Genomic DNA, 13977 nt, shown 5'->3' with positions numbered 1-13977 from the left:
ATCCAATTGAGATTCTGTGGTGTCACTTGAAGATTGCTGTATACCAACGCAACCCATCTAACTTGAAGGAGTTGGTTTTTAAACCTCACCTTTCATCCAGTCACTTTTGATAAAGTATTACTAAATAAACCACTTCAAGAAAAGTGTTTTCTGAATGACTGAAGGGGGCATTTAGATGAAGGCTCCACTGGTTTGTTCATCATTAAGCCACTGCACCATTTTTGTGGGTTTTTCAGAAACAGTTTGTGACACTGCACTGGTGAACTGACTTTCTGCTTTTTAAAGCATCTCAGATATGAACAAATCTGCCAGTGCTTGGTTCCCACTGAAGTTTAATGTGTCAAAAACTTTTGAATCCCCGTTCTCCATTATAACAGATTATTTTTTCAGTCATCACTAGAAACAACATGGTGTAATTAACATGTCATTTCATTTTCTAACCCTGTCTGTGAAAAACATCTCAAATGAATGAAGGTGTCAGCCAAACGAGTACATGTATTTAAATGCATCATCCTGCTGTACAATAAACTAAGCAGTTATATAATATAATCTCAGAGGAACAGAAAACGTAAATAATATGGCATGCACCTGAAATTCAGCAATACTAAATATTATTTCACAATCCTGTATTTAATGAGTGAGAAGGTAGGTATTACATAGTTACTGTATATAAGTAATCTCTTATATATATTTCTCTTCTGGTTCGTCCTGCTTCGACTTCAAAAGCGGTCCTGCCCACACGCAGCCAACATGGCATTTCTCGATTCCTATTCGTCCTCTTCCATGTCATGCACTATACTGGCCTGCTGAGCATAATATATCCAACAAGTACTCGAGGTGCTGCCACAACGGTAAAGTAGCTTTACCGCCTTTGCAGGAGCCACCTGTGTCTTTACAACAGCTTCTTACACAGCAAACATTAGAAGCTAAAAATTATCGTGAACACATTCCAGAATACAACTCTTCTTTAGCGTTTGCTTCCATGGGTGCACAGATAACTCAACCTCCTAGCCACGGACCATACTATTTTAAAATACATGGGCAAATTTATCACCAAATCTCTCTCTATACCCTAACACTTCTACCTCTCCAGGATATGGACAGTTGTATGTTTTTGACACAGTGCAAGCTACTGAAGTATGCTTACAAAATAAAGCAAACTCTGCATGCAGCGAAAATGTACTTCTCCAGCTAGATTCTATGCTCAGAATCATCAACCCCTTCGCTAAATCATACAAACACATGCATGAAATCGCTCAGTCCAATCCAACAGCATCTGTATGAATGGTTTTCAAGGAAAACCCTAGGCAGGATTTATGACGATACAATACCCAGACATGTCACACCGATGTTGCAGCGATTTTCGTCAGAGAAGATTGTGTAATGCCTGCTGAATGGGACATTTGCATCTATCCCATAGGCAACTCCTGTAAACAGATTTCCACGCTCAATATGAATTGCGATCCTGTGATTTACCCACTTTTATTCCCTCACGGAGACATTGGCTGGCACAAAGATTTACAACATGTTCCAGATAAAAGAACCGCCAAGCAAATAAGGCTTACTCAATGTCAATTTTATGCATACAGATTAGCAATAAGGAATACATTTAGTATTTTGCACTCCAGCGGTAAACTATTCCAACAGTACGTTGTAGATGCGTATGTTAAAACAGAGGGTGCGCGTCTCAACTATCTCAGATTACATCAATAAGATCTGCGCGTTGAACTATCAGACGCACTGCAAGCAAACGCTGAAAATAACAACGCACGTGTAGGCAAAATGATCATATTACCGTCCACATTTCCAGGAAGTCCAAGATACATGCAACAAAACTATCAGGATGCCATGGCCATAGTACGTAAATTCGGAAAGCCGGATTTATTTATCACTTTCACATGTAATCCTGCTTGGCCGGAAATTCTACATGCACACTGCGTCTTTCAAGAAGTATTTATTTCTTCTTGATTTCTGAATTCCATTCTCACGATTTTCCGTTGCTATTCTTGCACCACCATATGCTATGGCAGGCGTTGGCTTGTTATATTAATAATTAACTAATAACTAACATTCTCAAACATGCTTAATCCAGTGTAGGGTCATGGGAGGCTGGGGTTTATCCTGGCAGCATTGGATGAATGTTAAGAAGGAATCATAGATGTGAAAGTAGTCCATCATAGTCAACCCTCACACAAACGCACACACACGCAAACACACACACACACCCTCTCACTCACACTGAAATGAGGCCAATTTAGATTCACCATAAATCTAGCATGCATGTTTTTAGTACAAGACAGGAAACTGGATTTTCCAGAGAAAACCTCACACAGGCCCTAGCAGAATGTATCAACTAAACATGGACAACAACCACGTGCATGATTCAAGCTGAAAATGCTTGATCTATGAAGAAGCAGGACTAACCACATAAGTAGAAAAGTTTATATTTATGATGGTATTATCAGTTTTACAAAGTTGATTGCACCATACTAATCCTAAATAATACATTGCTATCAAAACATTTAAAATTATTAAGGTTCCAATTTAAAAGAGAATGCCCTGTGGGATGTTAGAAATGGATTAAGAAAAAAAAAACTGAAGAGATAAGACATAGTTGGGCTGGTAATCTGTACATGCAGACAGACTAAGGGACTGATTACCAAAACTCACTTAAGAAATCAAACAAGAAAACTTTGAAAGCATCTTTTAGGTTGTTCTATCATTAAGAGGGGTTATAAAGAAAAGTATTTGATCTAAAGCAAGAATGTTAAGCAATGCACACCATTATCATCTATAGGTAGGTTGTGATGACATACTTCAAATAACTTGTGCGTTTTGTGACTGGCAACAAGCATAGTATTAAACAGTATGGCTGTGGTGATGAAAAATTATCACAAAATGGCAGCATTTAGACACAAAAATGGAGTCATGGTGACAACACCAAACAAAAAATAGAACATAAATGAAAGTCCAGAAAGCAGATCATAACAGAAAATATGATAATGATCATAACTTGAGGGGATTTAGATGCAATATGATTCAGTGTAGGTTTTGTGGTGCAAGTGCTTCTTCAAAATTTAGTTCATTCATTTTTATCAATCTTAATCTTGCATTTTAACTTTGGAAGAAAATGGGATGAAGGAAATACATGTTTTTAGTCCAACAACTTCAACAGATATTAGGCATCCAAGGTACAAATACAGTATATGGAAAAGACTCTGAGCCAAAAGGTCAAAAATAAACGGAAAGTCCAAACTCAAACGATACCCATACTCATAATCTAAAAAAAGGAAAGGGACAGTCCTGGCTCTCTATTTAGATCTGCCACTAGCTAATACTGTGAAGACATTTACCGCCATCTTACACAGTGCCCAAGTGATGACATCATGCAATTTCACTTCCTCTAGCCACTTGATGAAAGCAGAGCTCCATTACCAACAACAATATGGGTGTTGTTGTGATTAAGATGAGTTTTATTTTATTTTATGTTTATTTTTGCATTTAATAACATTTGTGGCGCCAGTAGGGGGTTTGGTACCATGCAGAATTTGTTTGTGTTATTATCTTTACTTTGATTTGATATTCACTTAGTTATTTCTATCAGTATGCACCATGATACGGTTTTTACTTGGCTGACACCATCTTGTGAACTTTTGTTTGTGGTAGTTACCATGATAACAATAAGTATACAACCTGTGATGTCACCATCGTCCCAGTATGAAGGTCAGCATTGTACATTCGTCCAAGATTATGTCTAATTCTCAAACATGAGATTCATTTATTTTTAATTCAGGATTAATGCACTTTTGACAAACATATCTTTTAACTTTAATTTCTGTTTAGTGGTTAGAGTTTGGCACTTGTACTTACAGTACAATTTTGCAACATGTTAAACCTTGAGTTTTGTTAAGTGATTACAGTTTTGGTGCATGGTTTTATCTTCCTAGTTGTGAGCCTTTATTGTTTATTAAAAATGTTTTCATCTCCTGGTTTCTGAACCTCAAAAAGATCTTTACTGTCACCTTGCACAGTGAAGCACCAATATAAAAAAACACTCAAAATGGCAGTGCCTGCAATGAAGAAAATAATGCCATAAATAAAAAAACTAACAATAAAATATATCCATACGATCAAAATAGTAATCAAATTACAAAACATGTGCAACTTCAAAACCACAGAATCATAATAGCAGATCATCACTAATACAGAAAATTCAATTCACTCCACAGCAACATTTTCTCAGTTAAGGACAGAAGTTAACTGAATTTAATCATATTACTGTTTTTATTTGTAACTTCATCTATTGACTTGAGTTTGGCTGTCCCATAATTTGTAGCTGTAACCGAATTTAAAAACAGAAAGAGAGATTATAAATAATAATAATAATTCATTACATTTATATAGTGCTTTTCTCAGTACTCAAAGCACTATCCACACAGGGAGGAACCAGGAAGCGAACCCACAATCTTCCACAGTCTCCTTACTGCAAAGCAGCAGCACTACCTGTGAGGAAGCACAGGTTATTATGAAGCAAAAAGAAACTCTTCTTCTACCACAAAATTCTATGTAGTAATGTGCAACTTCTTTTAAAGGAATACATTATTGCTTAGTAGCATGAAGCTCCTTTTCCTGGGAGTTTCTAAAAGTTTCTAGTTGTTTTAGGGTCCATCTAAAATGTTCTTATGTTTTGAGCATTTTATAGAAGCTTCTGTATTTTGTTTGATAAAGAGCTGTGTGTCTTTGTCGGCATTAAGCCATTACGTAAAGAGGTCATGCTGTATTTTGTTCTGTACTGTTTTATTACAAAATATGTATTTTTATGGCAGTTTAGACTTTAGAAATAAATACATCTATATAAAATACGTCTGTCTGTCTGTCTGTCCGCTTTTCACGAGAGAACTACTTAACGGATTTAGATTTTTTTTTCTATAATTTGCATGAACATTCCATTTGATTTTGCGACTTTTCTCATTGTGCTAAGTATCAGAGTTTGGTTGCAGTACCGATTTATTTGCGCGATTCCAAGGAAGATGTTGCGGGCCGAGAGGAAGGAGGCAGGGCCCTCCTCCCTCATGTGCCAGCCTCTGTTTGAGTCCTTTTACCTCTCGTCACATGTTGGATGGTACCTTGCCTCTGCTTAGCTAGCGATACCTGTTTGTTCAACGGACATTATCTAAAGATTGTAAAGGAGTAACATTGGATGTTTTTGAGAGAGAGAGATCATAGCTACATGTGTTTTAGAGGGTAGGTGCGGATTGGCAGAGATATCATGGCCATGTGCTTCTCCCCCCATTCACTTTTGGGGGTGGGGGTCGCTCTCCCTTCTGAGCTGAACACGATCAGCTAAAGTGCCAGTGCTGTCTATTGATTTTTAAAGTTTGTCCTGTTTCGCTACTATGTGGGCACAGCCGTGGGGGAAAGCTAGTATTGGTATAAAACACAATTTAATTTAACATATTTGAATAAGTTATTATGTTAATATTATTCAGGCTTTTATATTCATATTATCATTTTTATTTGGTGTGTTTTCTGTCAATTCAGCTCTGTGTGGATCAATTTTGTTGAAACTTGACCAACCTATCTTCAGGGAAATTTTTCAGAAAAGTTTAATTTTCATTGAGATATCTTAAATAGGAGCTAGACACATTTTTGAAAAATCACAAACTTCAATTGAAAAGCATTGGAAAATTTTCAAACTTATCTATTTTAAAACTGAAACATTCTGCACAAAGACAAGTACTGATTAGTTGACTGTTTTATATTCACCTAGAGAGGGGTTGGTTTATCTTGTATATTTTGTACATTTTACTGTTTTACTCATCCAATTTCCACTCCTGATGGCAAGTCAGGTCCTCAGTACAATTTATTGAAACTGTGGCAGAGTCTGTTTTTTATTCTGTTATCAGATCCCCTATAACATACTCATAATACAAAAGGTACCAATCAACATCTTAGGTTCTGTTCTAAATGGGAGATAGTTGGTTTTGACATTTCTTTCTATGTAACTGTTACCTGTAATCTCTTACTAGTCTTCCTGCCTGTGCTTTACAACATGTTTTGAAACATTGGGTCCTCAGGGGTAAGGTACTTACCATAGTCTGAGACTGTTTTCACTTTCACTTCTTAACATTTACCATCATAACTGGTGGTGGATTTTAGGAGACCCAGGCCCCTCATGGACCCCGTGATCATCAGAGGTGACTGTGTGCAGAGGGTGCAGACCTATAAATACCTGGGAGTGCAGCTGGACGATAAATTGGACTGGACTGCCAATACTGATTCTCTGTGCAAGAAAGGACAGAGCCGCCTGTACTTCCTTAGAAGACTGGCATCCTTCAACATCTGCAGTAAGATGCTGCAGATGTTCTATCAGATGGTTGTGGCGAGTGCCCTCTTCTACGCAGTGGTGTGCTGGGGAGGCAGCATTAAGAAGAAGGATGCCTCACGCCTGGACAAACTGGTGAGGAAGGCAGGCTCTATTGTTGGCATAGAGCTGGACGGTTTTGACATCCGTAGCAGAGCAACGGGCACTCAGCAGGCTCCTATCAATTATGGAAAATCCACTACATCCATTAAACAGTGTCATCTCCAGACAGAGGAGCAGTTTCAGCGACAGACTGCTGTCACTGTCCTGCTCCACTGACAGACTGAGAAGATCATTCCTCCCCCAAACTATGCGACTCTTCAATTCCACCAGAGGGGGTAAACGTTGAACATTATTCAAGTTATTGTCTGTTTTTTACCTGCATTTTTTATTACTCTTTAATTTAATATTTTTTGCTGCTGGAGTATGTGAATTTCCCCCTGGGATTAATAAAGTATCTATCTATCTATCTATCTATCTATCTATCTATCTATCTATCTATCTATCTATCTATCTATCTATCTATCTATCTATCTATCTATCTATCTATCTATCAATAGAGAGCTTCATAAGTGTGTGGTAGTGCTGCTGCTTTGCAGTAAGGAGACTGTGGAAGATTGTGGGTTCGCTTCCCGGTTCCTCCCTGTGTGGATAGCACTTTGAGTACTGAGAAAAGCGCTATATAAATGTAATGAATTATTATTATTATTATTATTATCCTTTCATGCCCTTAAGGCACTGCATTTAGACAAGGAATGAACAACCTAAACTCTCAGTAATACTAGGAATAGTCAGTTTGAGACACTTGATGTAAGTTTTAAGTTAAAAATTATGTTAATTTACATCAAAACCAATAGTGGCAAATAACAGCAACAGAGAGAATTATATAACTTGGATGGTTTAATACAGTCACATTTGCAACATCATAATGCAGATGATACATTCCCAGATGGTCCAGGCTCTTAGTTACAAATTATATATCCTTAGTCAAAAAATGTCTAAAAATGTCTTGCCAGTAATGCTCTTTGGAAATTGTCCAGTAGCTAAGCAGCATCAGATAGTAGGTGTCATTAAAGTGTCAGTTTCAGTTTTTATGACACAGCAAAGTGTCCCTTTTTTACCAAACAACAGCTGAACTGAGCTCTTTACAAAAGAGTCAAAAAACAGCAGCTAAACTGAACTCTTTGAAAAAACATCAAATAAAAAGCAACTGCTCTCCTCCTCCCTTCTTGCCAAATAATAAGCACACATAAACACTGAATTACTTACTGTCATCTCTGTTAGCAGAGTGTGCCTTGACATTTTTACTGAGTTCTCAAAACACACAGAAAATAGTACAGACATCATTATCACTTTACTCGAGGTTATTTTTCTATAGGAATTAAAAGCTGTACTATCTATCTATGCAAAAATACTGTAAATCCTGTTTTGCCTTCCAACTTTCCCAGAATACACCACATTCCAGTTCAGGTTGACAGGCTGTAGACTTTCAGCTTTAAGGCTTTTTGCCTTAGACCTGTCAGCTAACATGAAGTTTTCCATACAGAAGCCGCCTTGTGCCTCCCTGTAAAAGTGGCAGCAATAGTTTATATAAACCTGTACCACACCAGTTTACTTATCTTCTACTTGAAATTGTATCAGGTAAATTCAATGGTCTTTGTGACCATAAAAAAGCAAGAAATTTAAATTATCTACAAATAAATGCAAAAGGAAACAAGCACCCTAAGTGTAGCTCTGTGACTCATTTAGCATACAATAAATAAACATGTACTTCGTATTTACATTCTGCTAAAAACAACCTCACTACTGATTATCTGCATATTACAGTATAATCTATCAGCAAAGCCCTACAACCTCCTAACTACAACAGTCCATTCCAGACAATTTTGGCATTAAAATTAAACAAGAGTAAAAAAATCAGCATGTGTCATCTTCTTGTCGTTTGTTTCTTTCCAATGGATGTAAAAGAGTAACTTGCTAGCTCTCTGCTAAATTAAATTAGTGATTCAAACAAACTTAAACTTACAATCACTTTAATAATTTATGCATGAATTATAATTTTTGGCCATTCTAATTTAGAAAGAAATGCATTAATAATATTCTTCAAAATAATATTTACAAGGCATAATAAATAAATCAATACACAGTAATACAAATGAAAAATACCTTAACAATTGATGTACTAATAATGTTTTTTCCAACTGGTATTAAAACTCCTCCTAGGAGAGCTAATAAAGCTCCAAGTACAGCACCAGTGATAAGGCCACTTCTTTTACTGCATGCCATGCTTTTTCTTAGCAAAGTATTCCAGCTGTCTGTATGTTTGCCCAGTTGAACACAAAACGAAGTGCAGCAGGTTTTCACCTTCCACTATAACAGTTCTGAGGACACTTTAAAACTGTAAATATGTAATCACCTGCTATCAGCTTCATTATCAAATGACTGAAGGTCATCCTGTGTTGATTACATGTAAGCAGAAAGTGGAACCAGAGTAACATTTGAACCTTATTAGTCTCAGTTTTTAAATAGTGCTTTACATTGACTTTATGTACAGTATACATTTATTAATAACGACTGTATTTCAGTTCAATTTGCCAGCTTTGTTACACCATCATTTGGTGCAGACTTCAAAGTCATTATTGGAAATTAATCCTTACATAGAATACTAACTTGTAGTGATATTTTACACTCGGGCAATTATGATTTTATTTTCCTTTATATGTTTGTTTTGGTCTTCATAATTTAGCTTGACAGTTTACTGTTCAAATAAACTATTAGACTTTTACCATGTTCTATCTCCACATCTATTAAAAGGACCCTCACTGCGATCTTTTAAAATAAATAATTAAAAAATGTGTCATGTTATGTAGTGAGACTAAATGACCCTGTCATGTATGGTTTTAAATTTACTAATGAACCAGTTAGAGTAAAAGCCTTTTGTACTTATTGCCACTGAAATATGCAACCCTATACTTGCAATTCCTGGGCTGGGATTTGAACCCTGCACTTTTGAGCTATGAAGTCTAGCATTCCTCAAAAAATATAATTTGATTTAATTTGTTTTCTGCTTTAAAATTATCTGGCAGTTTTAAATGCAAAAAAGGCCTTATGGACTTTGAACAAACTTCTTTTTTTTCCAAGACAAAATCAGATAAAAATATATTGCCATGTTGTTGGCTTTTTGATTACAGCAGTTACAACTCTTGGTACCATGAGCAAAAGTAATATGAACAATTATACACGCCTTGCAATTTAGTTTTTTATCTATTTGGTTATTTAAGATTTCTTCTATAATAACAGAATCCAAGTTAATCTGGACATGACTGTTTGAGAATGTATGTCAGTTAGTCAGTCATTTTCCAACATGCCTAGTGCTGAACAGGGTTACGGGGGTCTGCTGAAGCATACCCCAGATAGCACAGGGTGCAAGGCAGGAACAAACCCTGGACAGGGCGCCACTCCATCGCAGGGCGAACACACAGACACACACACTCATACCCCAACCATAAACTAGGGCCAATTTAGGATTACCAATCCACCTAAACTGCATGTCTTTGGACTGTGGGAGGAAACCAGAGCACCCAGAGGAACCCTACACAGACTCGGGAAGAACATGCTACCACTGCATCACCCTGAAAATAAATGGTTTATTTTTATTGTTAAATGTTGTTTAAACATTAATATGACTCTATTTCAGTTCCATTTACCACCTTTATTTTTTAAAGAATGATTTATGCTTTGAATACTGAAAAAGAAGAATAAAGATGCTATTTTATTCTAGATATTTTAGTGACTGTTATTTGTTAGGCAGGCACTGGTAGGACAACTTGTCATAGATTTAAGGAAGGAGGACGCACACTGCACTGACATCTGCCTAGGAGGGAATGCCATGAAGAGTGTGAGCAGTTTTAACTTTCTTAGAATGACTATTGTTGTTGAACTAAAATGGGCAGAACACATTTTGGCTCTTGTTAAAAGGCTCACTTTCTCAGACACCTAAAGAAAAGTTGAGATTTCTCCATTTGTTTTTATAAACTTCTAAAGGTACACAGTGGAGTCTATCCTTACTGGCTGTGTCACACCCTGAAACAGCATTTGCTTGGTTCAAAAAAGATTCTGTAAAACTTAACTCAGTAGAACTTAACTACCTGAAAAGATACCTATTCATATGGGAAAAAACAGCCCACTCACATGTATGCCAGCATGCACAAGTGCATGAGTAAGTAGGTAAAAATATAAGGAGCACTCATCTGCTTGAAGCAAGTTACGAGGTAAACATCTCTACATCAGTTGGCTGATGCTGGCAGGCTGATTGCTGGGATTGGTCAGATAGAACCTGCTCAGGTAGAAAACAGGAGAGAAGCCACCAAGTGGACTTTGGTGTCGGATCTGCTGAGCAGTGTAAAGATTGTTAGCAGTGAAGAGATTGTGCTGTGTATGTCTATCTGGGGACCTGGGTTCGCTTCCCGGGTCCTCCCTGCGTGGGGTTTGCATGTTCTCCCCGTGTCTGCGTGGGTTTCCTCCGGGCGCTCCGGTTTCCTCCCACAGTCCAAAGACATGCAGGTTAGGTGGATTGGCGATTCTAAATTGGCCCTAGTGTGTGCTTGGTGTGTGGGTGTGTTTGTGTGTGTCCTGCGGTGGGTTGGCACCCTGCTCAGGATTGTTTCCTGCCTTGTGCCCTGTGTTGGCTGGGATTGGCTCCAGCAGACCCCCGTGACCCTGTGTTCGGATTCAGCGGGTTGGAAAATGGATGGATGGATGGATATATATATATATATATATATATATATATATATATATATATATATACAGTATATATTATAATAATAATAATAATTCATTGCATTTATATAGCGCTTTTCTCACTACTCAAAGCGCTTAGTAATTGCATGTTAAGGGCCTTGCTCAAGGGCCCAACAGAGCAGAGTCCCTTTTGGCATTTTACGGGATTCGAACCGGCAACCTTCTGATTGCCAGTGCAGAACCCTAGCCTCAGAGCCATTGCAGTATATATATATATAGTATATACAGTCACAAAAACGACCATAAGACATTGAGAAGGTTTGAGGCAGCCACCCATATAATTGTTCCTGGCTGCAAAATTGATTCAACAAGGTTATCATGTTTACATAACAGAGTCCAAAACAGAACTGATTCTCTTGACACAATATGGCAGCTTTAAAGGCCAGTGGAGGAAGTGATGTCATCATTACCGGTACCGGAAGTGACATCATTGGCTGCCCCAGAGCCAGGCGGGATTTCCCTAGAACTCTCTGCAAAAGATTGAGAGGGAAAATTAGTGCACTTCGCCACCCCCTGCTCTGGCGTGGAATCACATGTATTCAAGCCCTTTAGTTGTCCCCTAAACACACATGTGTGACTATATATATATATATATATTCCCTCGAGATATTGGTGTTTGTACAGGTTTCTAGGACTTGGTGATGAGCCAATTTATGTGTCTGTCTTTAGTTTTGATTTTGCTCATTTTCACTTTTCTTACACTGTTTACTGTGTGGGGTAACCTTCCTGAACTGCGATCATTTACAGAGGAAGAAGACTGTTTTTTTTCTTCTTTTCTTCACTGCAAAAATTTTTGGAGTCACTGTAAATATTGTAAATATTCACTTTTTTGATTTTTTTCACATTTTAATTGTGTCATTGCTTTGAACTATGCTTTGATAATTGCTTGATATAGGACTGTGATTTACTTGCTAGAATAAACAGATACACTGTTTTTACATTATCATTTGTGTCTGTGTCTCTGTTTCTCACACACTCGTCCAGTCGGCTATGAACTGCAAGATGCACAGTGTATAGGCTGTGCTGGACTACCATTACATAGGCATTACAGACGGCCATTTGAAGGTGTAAAATTACAGTGAGGAAAAAAATGTAAATATGCAAGTACAGGGGGTCCTCGGGTTACAACGTCTTGACATACAACGTTTCGAGTTTACAACACTCACTCCAATAAAAACTTGAAAAAATTGCGACGTGAGTGTTTCGGCTTACTCCATTAGTGTCGTATTTACAGACTACGTGGGCGAACTAGTTTGGTTGCTTGCAGCACAAGTGTTCCATTTGTGTTGCTTTCTTTGGCTACCTTTTGGCCTTTATCATGGCTCCTAAACGAAAGTCAGAGTCTTCAGATGGTAGTGCTTCGAAGAAGAGGAAAGCCATCATGATGGAAGTGAAATTAGACATTGTAAAGAGATCAGAAGGAATAAAATTTCCTTTCTGTTACTACAGTACAGTGTACATTACAGTACAGTATATTTATGTCATTTTCCTTTTTCTGTGGCTTAGTTGTGTTTTTATTTTCTAGATTATGATTTTGCAAATGTGTTAGGATAGGTAAGTGACTTAGGCTAGGGTGTGTTTTGACTTACACCAAAATTCGGGTTACATCACTGTTGTAGGAACAGAACTGTGTCGTAACCCAGAGGACCCCCTGTACCAGCAAATAAATATGCAAAGGTGCAAAGCTTTGAGAAGATTCCTATGTGGACTCTTCATGTTCATCCAAAGTCTGTGTGGGTTCTTCTATGGATACCCCATTTTTCTTCCCATGGCCCAAAGACATGCATGTTCGGTTAACTGCCATCTTTAAATTAACAGAATAAGTGACTGTGTTTGTATGTCTAGATGGGCTATGATGGACTGAGTACCCATCTTGGTGTAGTTTCTGCTTTGTGCTCAGTGATGTCAGGTCAGGTCTTTGCCCACCATTAAACTGAGCTTGATTAAGCTGACTCTGGTTAGATCAAAAAATGTAAATTTCACACATTAGTTGATGTTACATTTGTATGTGACATGTAAGTTTTAAAATGTGTCAATACTGTGCCCATGTTACAAAAAAGGGAAAAAATTACAAAAAAAATCTAATTTAATTACATTAATTATACACAGTAATGTAGTTGAATCTAGATGTCAATTGTTCTTTTACAATTTTTTCAATCAATTTTAAACCAATGAAGTTCTGCTATAACTATGATAGACTGAAAGATATATAATTCACACCACTGCTCAAGCTGCCATACTCTCTTAAAATTCTGAAATCCATTTTGGAAGCAAAAACCTTAAAAAAACTTTTAATAATATAGCTACACCTTAAGTGTTAAAGGAGGATTAAGCTATATAAATAAAAGTTGATTTAATAAAGGATGTTTAAAAAAAACAATTTTACCTGCAATAATTTATCCTCCCAATTGAAAGTAGAGCAGCTGTGAAGGTTGTCCTGATTATTTTTACAAGAAGAAGAATATTTTTTTATGGATACGTCTTTGAAGTTTTATGTAGTTGTAACACTTAAATAATTTAGACCTGAAGAAATATGTGTTTAGAGGAAATAATATGCAATCACTCAAAATTTATCTTGAACAAAGAAATATTTGATTACACTGCACAACAAAGTTTTTGTTTCTTGAACACTGATGTTTCTTATAGATTTTTGGGTGCTGATCAAAATTTACCCAACACATACCATTTCAGAGAAATCTTCAGTTTTGTCATGATTTTTTCTTATATTTGTATCCAAACATTTTCGCTCCCGTAAGTGACTTATCAACAACGGTTTGTGCAGCCTGGGCATGTCCAGGCATGGAATCAGG

The 13977-nt window shown here is 37.1% G+C and overlaps 1 protein-coding gene across 1 annotated transcript in view; it reads right to left on the bottom strand.

Annotated features, from left to right (window-relative positions):
- The window catches only part of cd36 (CD36 molecule (thrombospondin receptor)), a 79849-nt gene extending 71133 nt beyond the window's left edge, over window positions 1-8716 (bottom strand). The window contains exon 1 of the mRNA XM_051923801.1: window positions 8531-8716. Coding sequence (XP_051779761.1) covers window positions 8531-8650 — 120 coding nt within the window. The 5' untranslated portion in view covers window positions 8651-8716. The remainder of the gene's footprint in view (window positions 1-8530) is intronic.
- Window positions 8717-13977: the final 5261 nt, after the last annotated feature.

Source organism: Erpetoichthys calabaricus, chromosome 1 (assembly GCF_900747795.2).
Source record: "Erpetoichthys calabaricus chromosome 1, fErpCal1.3, whole genome shotgun sequence".
Lineage (NCBI taxonomy): Eukaryota > Metazoa > Chordata > Cladistia > Polypteriformes > Polypteridae > Erpetoichthys > Erpetoichthys calabaricus.
The sequence above is the reverse complement of the archived record's forward strand: the minus strand, read 5'-3'. Positions and strand labels throughout refer to the sequence as shown.